The sequence below is a fragment of the Squalius cephalus genome (assembly GCF_949319135.1).
Source record: "Squalius cephalus genome assembly, chromosome: 25".
Taxonomy (NCBI): Eukaryota; Metazoa; Chordata; class Actinopteri; order Cypriniformes; family Leuciscidae; genus Squalius; species Squalius cephalus.
In genome coordinates, this window is record NC_137146.1 from 16,451,680 (window position 1) to 16,464,443 (window position 12,764).

The 12,764-nt window shown below is 40.4% G+C and overlaps 1 protein-coding gene across 6 annotated transcripts in view; it reads left to right on the forward strand.

Moving 5' to 3' along the window:
• Positions 1 to 12,764, forward strand: part of dlgap1b (discs, large homolog-associated protein 1b) — a 146,319-nt gene that overhangs the window by 74,240 nt on the left and 59,315 nt on the right. For 5 of the 6 annotated variants that reach the window (XM_079862986.1, XM_079862984.1, XM_079862989.1 and 2 more), the window contains one exon: positions 10,939 to 12,069. In XM_079862986.1, the coding sequence (XP_079719112.1) occupies positions 10,987 to 12,069 (1,083 nt within the window). In that variant the 5' untranslated portion in view covers positions 10,939 to 10,986. The remainder of the gene's footprint in view (positions 1 to 10,938; positions 12,070 to 12,764) is intronic. The other variant, XM_079862987.1, reaches the window with a different exon arrangement.

A 12,764-nucleotide genomic window follows, 5' to 3' on the forward strand; every position in this document is an offset into this window, starting at 1 on the left:
TTGCGGATATTCCACTACGCTCCGTTCCTCCACCCCTACGGCTGCAGCGGGCTCCTCCTCCCTTTCGGGTATGCCTCGGTCCTCCATCACAGCGCCATCGCCTCAGTCCTCGGGCAGTCTTGCTCTTCCTCAGACGATCATCGCCGCGGCATCGCCTAGGCCTCCCGTGCCAGCGATGTCGCTCTTCTCCATCAGCTCTCCGTCTGCGCCCTGGGATCCATCGGCTCTGTCGGTCATCCCCCAGTTGACGTCAGTTTCTCTACACCACCTTGGCTCCTCCCTCCCTCGTCACTGCGCTCTGGGTCTGTGCCATCGGACGTACACCATCATCGCCGCCGTGGGCTCGTCGTTGTCTATCTGTCACCATTCTTCCGCCGCCTGCCATTACCATCCATTCTCCATCTCCTGTCACCATCCCTACACCATTTCCACACCCTCCTCCTAAGCCTTCTCCTTCTCCTCACCTAACCGTGAGGTCGCGCCTTCCGGGAGGGGGCGTTATGTCACACGCACACGCATGTTCAAAGGAGCTGTTTTATTGGTTGGCGCCTAGCCAATGAAATAGGACTTCTATTGTACACGATGATGTCACGAAACCCATGTCCTCGGGGACGCTCTGAAACGCTAACATGGCTTGATGCATTAGACTGATATTAAAATAAATAAATTATATTATCAAACTCAGTAAACAGCATACTAATAATGCATACTACAGAAAAGCAGATGAGCACATTTTAGAACATTGATTTTTTTTTTAAATGTTTAATTTAAAAATAAAAATTTCAAATGAAAATAGCATCAGGGTCGTTTTCTAAAGTATGCCTTCATGGGTGTGAATCACTTCATTTTCGCTGGAGGAAAACAACTGTGATGGGGGGTAAAAAAAATTATTAGAGTGGATGGGAATTGGGAAACCGTCTTGTATTGCTGCCACATCACATTATGTAAACTGCACAGATGTAGGTGTCATGATAATCTATCAATAAATGCACACACCTTGTCCTCTGCTGCTGTTGGCGCTGCGTTGGGCCGCAGGATTGAAGAGCATGCTGAATAACGCAGACTAAAATACAGGGAGGAGCCGAAGCCTGCTGCCTTTTTCATGGGAGTTTTAAAGGGGAACAAGGCGATCTTTAATTTGTGTACAGATTATGGAGATAATCGTAAACTTTTTTGTGGGGCTGAAGCCCTTCTAAAATGGACCTAGGGATGCCTCTGGGTTAAATTATGTTCATTATTGGTTGTTTCTGTCAAAATGAAAGAAATCCTTTTGAATTATCCGCCATGTTTTTTTTTATTTTTAATTTTGTCAAAAACACGGAAAACTTTTGCTTAAAGGCTGAGAAATCTGGCCATGAGTAACAGTCTGTGCCATTCATAAATGTGCAATGATAACGAAATCTCATTTAAAGTAGTATGACAGAGTATGACATACCATGATAAAAATACACAAAACCTTTATTCATTCATAATTTATAACCCTGAAAATGTCAATAATATCTTGACCACTGAACTGAAGTCTGGTCACTTTGTTTTCCTTATGTTTTATTTATAAGAAATGTATGACAGTCCTTCCTTTGAACTCTCCAAATCCTCTAATACCAGAAATGTTTTTCCACATTTCTTCTTTTCATCTTGTTTTCCTTGGTTTGGTCTTTTTATTTTATTTATTATTGAGGTGTATTCTGATTGGATGCCGAAAGGCTATGCTGTACATTATCTTCATTAGTGTTCATCCGAGGAAAATTGGGTTGTTTATAACAAACATTGCACTGTGTTTTTCAGAAAAATATGCCGTTTGGAGCGTGAAATGTGTAGCAAGTTTAGCATGTCGCATGCAGTGTTTAGACTGTTGTTTATAATCTGTAGGGTGAAGTTTGTGTTGTGTCGGTCCCCTCGGCTGTATCTCTGCTTCACTAGTCAGTTTGATCCTGATGGTTTCCGTCAGCCCCATCAGCAGCCTGTTATTGCACTCTCAGCCAACTGTACATATCACCCACAAGACATTTCTAACACACATGCAAACAGAGATCTCACAAACACATGCTGCTGACACAGACACACACACACACACACACATCCAAAACTATGACCGAACGTCCTCATTTATAATTCATACTATAGTCCAAATCATAGCATGTTGCCATCTTTCCACAAAATGCCAATAATAGAATGTCCTCGTCTGAGAATCTTTCCCGCATGAAGCTCCTGCCATTCCCTATTAACCCTGTTACTGAAATGGCAACTTGCTTTTTCACACTAAGTATCACTTGCTCACCAACTCCTCATGAGTTCACGAGCAATGTGCTCTCTGTTGGGTGAGGCGATGGGGGGGGGAAGGCTTGTTGCCATGGTGAGGAGAAAAAAACGACCACGTTCAATTTCCCCCGTGAGATTATTTATAGTTGTCTTTATTGGGCTTTATTGAAAGGAAAAAAAGAAGATAGGGAGAGAAAATTGCTCACTGGTCGGAACAATATGTTGTTATGGTACAAACGGATGGCAGGTCACAGGATTCAAAATGGAAGGGCGCTTTTATTTAGTCACAGAACCAATTAGCAAGCAACCCACTTTTTTGTTCAGGCGTAATGTGGTTTACACCTCCACGCTTATGTGCATGCAGGTTTGTTGGTAGTGTTTCGTAATAGATTGTTTATTTCTGTGAAAAGGTTTTTGCTTTTGAGTTCAGTCTGGACTGCCATAATTAGTTTTCATTTAAAGTTGAGAATTCTTTTTTAGAATGTGGTTCTTAAATAGCTCCTAATATCACAAAGTCTTGATTTTGTTTTTGGGGTGTACTAGAATATGTTTTCATGCTTAATTGTTCAAAAATCGCATTATTTTTCACATATTTTACATTATTAGCGCCTCTCTCCCCAGTCTGGCTCAAACGCGCTGTTTAGTTCCTGTTTTCGATAAAGCCCCTCCTTCCAAAATATGAAATGTGCTGTGATTGGTAAGCTGGCCCAGTGTGTTGTGATTGGCACCGATTAGCGCGTGTTCAGGAAATGTCACGTCCCTTCATAACAACAAGTTCTGCTCTGGTGTAAATAATTAAAGGCACACTATGCAGGATTTGTACCTTAATATAACAGCTTCGAAGTCATTTGGCAAAACCAGCAATGCAAGTTTGAGAGGTGGCGCCCCGCCAAATCTTGCGAGAATCACGACTTGCTTTACGGCACGTACTATTTGTATGAAATCGTGAAACATTACCTGATCAGTAGACATCTTTGGAGTCTATCTGTGCCTGTTCAATGTCTGACGCTTCCATCCTACTGAACAGGTACCAGTATACAGGGGGGAGGGGATCAGGCCGTGAGTGCAGAGACGGCTCTGCGTGAGTGGTATTTACGACAGTAACGTTAAATACAAGTACTCCACAGCGACTCTAAGAGTCACTGTTTGACCAAAACGGAATCTGCATAGTATGCCTTTAAATGGAGTCAATTTCAAACCAATTCGAGCCTGATTCAGACCCCACCAGTGTTAACGAATAAGAGGATCGTGCTGAACGGATTTCAAGCACGGATTTCGGACTTTTCAGAGTGGTATGTTTTTTTTGTCATTTTCTTATAGATTATAGATACTATGTTATCCACCATTTATTTGTCGGAAAACTATGGTAATACAAACAGTTATCGATCACAAAACCATGGATCATTTTCCTAAGGGGCAGTGAACAGTCTTACAAAAGCAAGAGCTTACAAAAGCTAAAGTAAACACTACATCAATACTGTAATGTTAGTTAGCAGGCTAGCGGAGGCATACATAAAACTTATAATTGGAACTGTTAATAGAAAACACAACTACAAATAATTAGACATATTTACAAGTTGTGATCCATAAACAACAGACTTTCCAGACAAAACGGGAACCGCTTTTGTGTGTATAGCCTGCATTGTATTCTCTTAGGTTCTGGAAGTGTGCAGAAAATGTGCAGCACACAGACAAATGTTGGGGTTATAATGTTTAGAAACAGTGTTTAAAATAAATTTTAACCACTCTTAAGTTTGTATGCCTTAGGACAAAGTTTTTCTGAGGTGGAAAGGACAGCGAAAACAACTCTCCAGCAGCTCAACCGGCAGCCATATCACCCTGTGTAGCACAAAACTGGTTGCCCAGTGAAGCTAAGCAGTGTTGAGCCTGGTCAGTACCTGGATGGGAGACCTCCTGGGAAAACTAGGTGGCTGCTGGAAGAGGTGTTAGTAAGGCCAGCAAGGGGTGCTCACCATGTGGTCTGTGTGGGTCTTAACGCCCCAGTATATTGATGGGGACACTATACTGTAACAAACACTGTCCTTCGGATGAGACGTTAAAACAAGGTACAGACATAAAAAATCCCAATTTGCCCATTGGCCTCTATCCATCATCATGACCTCCTAATCATCCCCATATACTGATTGGCTTCATCACTCTGTCTCCTCTCCACCAATAAACTGGTGTGTGGTGGGCGTTCTGGCGCAATATGACTGCCGTCGCATAGATTTGATTAAAAAATACTGTTAAAAACAGTAATAGTGTGAAATATTATTATTATTTTTGTGGAAACTTTTTTTTCAGGATTCTTTTATGAATATAATTTTCAAAAGAACAGCATTTATTTGAAATGAATATATTGTAAACATTATAATTGTCTGTCTTTACTGAATAATTTATTAAGTTCTTTAAAAAGCCAAACACTTTAAATTTTTCAACGTTTGAACAGCATTATATATTTATTATTTCTTAATAGTGTAAATTTCCAGGGTCATGCTGTGTGCCCACTAAGGGAAGAAGAACCACTTTCTTTTTTTTTAACCACTGATGTAGATGATCTAGTGTGGCATGTAAATGTTTACAATAGTCCTTTACGACTGTAAGCCATGTCACACTGTAGGATCTCAGTTGTCATTAATGTCAGACTGTAAGGCAGTCAAGATTCGTTTAAAACGTATGGATGCAAGAAAACTCATCGGGAGTCATCAATCCATGACACGTGACTGTGAGCTGCATTACATGCTGGATTGCAATGGTGGCTAGCAAACAAAAACAATCTAGTGTTCATTTTGATCATGGCTTGTCTTAAAAAGAAAAATGGAAAAAATGAAGGCGATGTGTTTGGAGCAAGTGGTGGTTTGTAATCTCAGGTTTGGCGCTCCTATTGGTTTTTGATTAGGCGAGTGTCGTAGGAGAAGCCACACTGCAGGACTGTGCATGAAATCTTCTGACACTGCCAGAATTTCATCTGAGGTAAAATTTTATCGCAACGGTTATTAATCGGCTGTTGGTGAACATGTCAAACTAGCGATCAAAGACTTCAGATTTTGGCCTAGGATCAGAGGAATATTTTAGGATTCTTAACATTTGTCTCAGATGGCCAAATCGTACAGTGTTGGGCTGTCCCAGACGAAAGATTACCAATCTAAACGGTGGTCCTACGTCATACAGTGAGAGAGGTTCAAAGACAGTCGTTGTCACGTTCTTGCGACCAAAGATCTGACAGTGGCAGAAATTTTGCATGATCATCTCACAGTTTGTTTGCTACTATGATCTACGTCTACTGACTAGCCAATAAATGGTTTATTGATCAATGTGACATGGTGCTAAAACTTAAAACTACTTCCCTTAAGCTCCATTTGCAAAATTTGCATGCCAATTTGGCCTCTTTTCCCTAGCTATGGCCATGTCCATATTCTCCTCTTTCGCTTCCTCCTCTTTTTTTCGGCACACATAAAATCCACAATTGCCAAAATGTGATTCATCTTGTTCTATTTGTTTACCACTAGCGCATGCTGATGACGTTTTATTCTTCTATACTAACTTACGCCGTAGCCTACGATTCAATAGGTGTCATCACCGTTACAGTCTACATACATGCCCAAGTTTATTAGATCCATGTCGTACAGTGTGATTTGTTGTACAGTGTGATCTTATAGGATTGCCGAAATCGCACAGTCTGTAGCAGGCATAAGGGAAATTTGTTCAAGTGGCATATAGAGATTAAGTATTTCAAATTAAAAGTCATTATATTTTTACTACCAAAGCTTTGTTTAGATAATCGATGTGCTAAACTCTAGCATGTGTTCAATGAAGCTGAGACTTCTGAAGGTTTAATCAAATTAGCTAAAATGTATAATGAACAAGTGAGTATTCATTAATAAATGGTCAATAAAAGCAAGTTGAGGGATCCTAAATAGCTAATAGACATGTGCGGACACACATATAACGTTGCTTTTGATTTCATTAAATGTGTTTCATCATCTGTGTTGCTCAAGTTTATTTGCAGTTGTTATTCTTCACGAGTAAGGTCGGTTACTCAGAAATCATTTAGCTGTGCTAAAATCTGACATAGTGATTACTGAGCACTTCTTTGCACACATCCCCTCTCTCTGTCTTTGTGTCTCTTCCTCTTGTGTTTGTTTTCTTTGATCAAACAGATCTGCAGAAAGAAATTTTTCATAGAGTGTGTCAGAGTGTGTGTAACTCAAAGAGTGACTTGGTGCTGCTCTCATTAATGACAGCCAGCGTAATTAGTTTGGCCCGGAGAGAGAAACTCTTGGCTGTCGTTTCATCTGTCAGCATAGTTTGATTGTTTTAAAGCGCACTTCAATGAAACCAAAATAGAGAGAGGAAGACGAGGGAGGAACAAAAAAAGGTCAGCTAAAGATATTTTTATATATTTTGCAAATGTTGTTGCCACAGTCCTGTGTGGTTGCTATGGAGTTAGGAGTAGTTGCTATGTCTGCCCGTGCAAAATTTGCTGCCACAATTTTACACAGTTTCTTGGGAATTTTAGTGGTTCCTAAGATTTTTCTTCTGTGTTTTGGGTGGTTGCTAGGGCATTGCTAGGAGGTTGCTAATCTGTTTTGAGCTGTATTTCCCAAAAATGTAATAAGCCCAGTTCACAAAACTCATTGGCACTGATGGTCTCAATGATCTACTTAGGCTCACAATGCTTTGGGGAAACATAGCTGTTTGCGGTTGTTAGGGTTGCCCACTCAAAAGCTTCCCCAATGCTATTTGGTTGCTAGGGCATTGTGAGTAGTTGCTAGAACATTTTTATGTAATTGCTAGAGTAGTTATAAAGGTGTTGCTATGTAGTTGGGAGGGTGTTCTGGGTGATTACTAGAGCATTGTTATGTTGTTGCCAGGGTGTTCTGATAGTTGCTAAGGTTTTACTGTGTGGTTGTTAGGTCGTTTTGAGTAGTTACTAGAGCTTTGTTATGTGGTTGCTAGTGTTCTGGGTGGTTATAACACTGTTGCAATTTAGTTGTGAGGGTGTTATGGGTGATTACTAAAGCATTTTATGTGGTTGCTTGGGTGTTCTGATAGTTGCTAGAGTGTTGCTATGTGGTTGCTAGGGCGTTTTGTGTAGTTGCTAGAACATTGTTTTGTGGTTTCTAGAGTAGTTATAAAGGTGTTGCTATGTGGTTGTGAGGGTGTTCTGGGTGATTACTAGAGTATTGTTATGTGGTTGCTAAAGTATTCGACATAGTAGCTGCATAATTTGAGGCATCATTCATGCCCATTGCACAAATGATGCTGGGTGATTTACGAGCACAAGTTTAATTTGTAATGTTAATGCTTTGTTCAAATCACAAACCCTAAGTATGACCTTGCCTTAAAAACCACCACTAATAAATTTGAGTAAGGACAATAATTGCAGTTATTAGAGGGTGAAGAACAAAGTAGTGTGGATGAGGAAGTGAGCAGGAAGAATTGTGAAGCTCTAGTGTGAGTTGAGTGCAGTAGAAAGTACAAGATGAGCATCTTTATTTATGGATTTCCACTCAGTCTAATTTATAGCAAGTTCCACTAGGATGCATCTGAAATGCTTCAGGGGGCAATGAATGAGCTCAGCCTTACACAACAACTCAAACATGAGCCGTTATGAGGATGTATCAAGCACACATACTTATACACATACACACACACACACACACACACACACGCACGCACACACACGCACACAGATGGACACAATTAAACATTTTCTGGTCTTTATTCAAGTAATCTCATTTATGCTTGTGTACATTTAAACTTGACCCCTCAAGACACGTTGCACCAAGTTTGACGTCAATGATTTGTTTTCTAGTGGATTTTTCCAGTGAATTTCAGATATGAATGCACATTTTCATTTTTCTTTTATTTTCAGAGTTATATATGCCTCACTAAGAAGAGAGAAAGCAGAGAAATCTAGTTCCTCTGGGAAAAGACCTAAACATCAAGCTATTTTTCTGCCAAGACTACAACATTTGAACACACTCACTGGCAGCTCATGCATTAATATAATGCATGGCATGACATCCGCTATAAAGATTTCATCAGAAACACAGACGCTATGGTTTATTTATCAGTCTCATTAAATAATCATACACTTTACATTTGTTTCAGCTCTCCCATCAATCGGTTGAACTTACACGCTCATGGATTTGCATATTTCATCAAAACAAAACAAAGTTGCTTGGAAATAAGTGTATTTGGGTATGTGTTCTAACTTTGTCTTGGGAGAAGATTAGTTTGACTTCATCTGTTATCAAAGAAAGGTATAAAAGCAATTAATTATTCTGTTTTCTTCATCTTCAGTTCAGTCTTGCCGTTCTTACAAAGACAGAGAGAGATGTAGTAATAAGGCAAGAGATTTACTCTATGTCAGCTTTCACACACACACATAGACAATGTCAGGCAGGAGTCACCACACAGCATGAGGAGTGTGTAAATGAGATTTATTAGAGGATAAAAGTTTTAATAGTCTTTTTATACGTGCTTATCATGACTGTGTGGGTGAATGCCTCTTCATTTAATGCACATTTCACAATGTGTGTGTGTGTGTGTGACTTAGCATGCTTTACACAGCATCATTACTCCAGTCTTCAGTGTCACATGATCCTTCAGAAATCATTCGAAAATGCTGATTTAGTGCTAAAAGTAACATTTCCTATTATTAGCAATGTTGAAAACAGTTGTGCTGCTTAATATTTTTGTGGAAACTATGACACATTTTTTTCACGATTCTTTGATTAATTGAAAGGTCAAAAGATCGACATTTATCTAAAATAGAAATATTTTGTAGCATTATGTCTTCACTGTCACTTTTAATCAATTTAATGCATCCTTGCTGAATAAAAGTATTCATTTCTTTTAAAAAAAAAGTTGCGTATGGTTAGATGATCGAGTGAATATATAGCCGCTATCTGCTTATTTGTAGGTAGAAATTGACTAATAAATTGGAAAAAGGCAGTTATATATTTCAGACATTATTTTGAATCATCACATTTGTTTAACAGAGCCATCTACACATCATGGTCTGTTTCATAAAAATAATAATGTATGAAATCAAATGGTATAGTCATGGGTGAATCTAAACGCTCTTTAGCCATGATAAAGCACATGCTGAATGCTCATGTTCTGTATAAACATCCATCTCACTGGAAGTCATTGATCTCAGTACAGTCATTGATCTTTTGGTAAATGCTCTTAATGAATTCACAGCCTCACAAATGACTTCAAGCATGAACAACTGATTTCTCATTTTGACACAGTAAACAGGATATAGCTGAATAAACAGCAAAATGCGTCAGTCCTTTTCTTTCAGTCTTAATCTGTCTTTGGCTATATATTTCGCTCCTCTCACGTCTTTCTTCAGATTTGGCAAGGCATGCCTGGAGAGGTTTTTCACATGCTAATGCTGGTGTTCTAACAACACTGCTGCATTTACTGTTCCGTCCTATATACTGTATGATTATGCATCATATGATTTACATCAACAAATCAACATCATTTTGAATGAGCATTGGTGATATTATGATTTTTCATATGAGGACAGTCATTAATACTCCCAAGCAATTTTTTTTGAAAGAAGTATCTTATGCTCCCCAATGAAGCCTTTATTTAATCAAGAATGCAGCAAAAAAATAATATTGTTAAATATTATTACAATTTAAAATAACAATTTTCTATTTTAATATATTTTAAAATGTAATTTATTCCTGTGATGGCAAAGCTGAGTTTTCAGCATCATTACGACAGTCTTCAGTGTCACATGATTTGGTGCTTAAGAAACATTTCTTATTATTATTATCTATGTGAAAAAACGTTGAGCTGCTCACAATTCTTTAATACAAAGTTCAAAAGAACAGCATTTATTTCAAATAGAAATATTTTGTAGAAATGTAAGTCTTTACTGTCTGTCTCTACTGTTTTGGTCAATTGAATGTGTCCATTCTGAATAAAAGTGTTAATTTCTTTCAAAAATAACAAGAAGAAATCTTACTGACCCCAAACATTTGAATAGTAGTGTAGAATTATGGGTATGGGTTACAATGGTCAACTAGTAATCAGCTGGCTAGTTGATTATTTATATATTTTTTTCCAATATATATTTTCAGTGCATATGCTGCACTCCTGCTAAAGAAATACACATTCAGACAGACATGTTTGGCCATTCTGTCAAATCTCACATTGGTTTTTTTTTTTAGTGTCACACCAAGTTAAGACAGCATGTTCAAGTTAAATACTCCAATTTTAAAAAATGTGTCTTGAAACTCCTGTGTTCTTTTCCAGTTTAGTGCACTCATTCTATCTGTTTTTGTACACCACAACACATGTAAATGTTCTTGATCGGGGTCAGTTGGCTCCAACACCAGTCTACTTTTACAAGTTGACTAGTTCAGACAGATTAGTCTACTATTCATTTAGGCAACCATCTACATCCCTAGCACGATGGCCTGGATGTAACATCACACCCTGAATTGTTACAAATGTTTTTTGAATATCAGTTCTCTATAGTGGACACTATGTAGTATGAACTGAATCTTTAATGCATATTTTTTTTCTCCCTCTCTGTTTTTGTTTCTCTCTCCTTTTTTCCTCTTGTTTTTCATTATTTCACATAATCTGTTTGTCCTCTACGTTACTCTGGCCCTCTTGTCTCTCTGTCCATCTGTCTTTCTGCAGTAGGCACATTGTGTGTGGATGAGGCTGTGAGAGGGTGAGTGTATCAGGATGACGATGAAAGGCTTGTCCTCTAGCCGTAGCCACCACCACACACTCACCCACTGCGACCCGTCCTACGACTCTTTGACCCTCCGCCACGAACGACGGCCTTATGTCCTCAACCCAGCCCACACGACTGACCAGGGCTTCTACGGGTGCCAGTCTGATCTGGCTTGCAGCACATTTCCACGCCGACATCACGGCTCACAGCACGAGTTTAAGGGTGAATGCGCCATTGTGCCCTATGTGGGACCGGGTGGCGTAGCCGGGGGAACTGGGGGTGGGTACGGCCCTTGTGGCCCGGCTGGCATCCCCCCGTCCCTTCTGGAGAAGTTTGACCAGCAGCAAACAGTGAGGAAGGACGGGTATCACACACTGCAATACAAACGGACGGCGGCGCTCGAGCACCAGCGCAGCGACAGCCCTGGGCGAATACGCCACCTCGTACACTCTGTCCAAAAACTGTTCACCAAATCCCATTCTCTAGAAGGTCCTAGTCAGCGCAGCCTCAATGGAAATGACCCCGCCATCCCAGCCGATGCAATGGCCACGGCTGCATCCCACCCGAACGTTTCCTCAATGACTGTAGGCACCCTACACAAGCCGTCTAGCAACAAGCGGGGAAAGAGCAAGGAGCGCAGTCGCTCCGAGCCCAAACCTCGTGCACGGACACCTGGGTCTGGTTACTGGAGCTCAGACGACACTCTGGACAGAGAGATCTGCCTCTACCACCAGCATCAACCCTCTGGAGTCATGACCATGGGCCGCCATCCGGACAAATCCCAGTCCCACTACTTCTTGGGACAGAGCTACAACACCCTAGGAGGGGGACGCTCGTCCCTGAAGACCTCACGCAGCAACAACGACATTGGAAGTTGTTCCACATGCTCCAACCCCACAGGAGGCGCTCTGACTTTCGGAGGCCCGACGGCAGTGGACCAGGCTGGGCCGCTCCTCAAGAAGAGCTCCTGGTCCAGCACGCTAACGGTGAGCAGGGCCCGAGAGGTGTACCAGAAGGCCACGGTCAATATCGATAAAGCCCTAGTCAAAGCACAGACCTGCCAGCAGGGACGAACCTGCCAGTTTTTACAGGTAGGAGAGAGATTTATCTTCCCTTCATCACAACGACCATCATCATCATTGCCATCTGTGTCATTAGGTCAGCTTCCACACCTAATGGTTTGTGCTGAGGATGCATGTGCATTTGGTTTCTCTTTGTGGAAGGTGTGACATCTCTTCATCTTTCTTTTCATCTCGTGCTTCATCTCTCATCACGTTTTCCATCTTTCAGCGCATGATCTTTCTGCTGTGTTTGCATGTTTGTGAAGAGTGGACATATTGCATGCATGTGCATGTCTATGTTAGGGTGCTGTTCACACAGGATGCATTCTTGCGTCTGTCCGTTTTGTAATTGTTTTTTCTTTGATAACGTGTGCGTTTTGATGTATATTGCTGGGTTTTAAAATTTTCAATGAAAATCTAAGAATTGTCCTATGCCAGACTGCAATAACGCCTCACAGTTTTTAAAGAGTTTTTCTCTGAAAAAGTGCAAGAGGGATTGCATTGACCATTGTGATGGACTACTGTATGGCTGATGTAACATCAGATGGTTTCTATGAGTATGCATAGAGGTTAATGTTCCAGGACTTGAAATATGTACAATAAGTCAAATTTGGACTTCTGAAGGGCTCTTGTAATGTCAGAAGGACTCAATGAGCATGTATAGAAAGTTCAAAATCAAGGACTCTTTGGCCAAAAATATGGCCAGTAGGTCAAATTTGGACTAC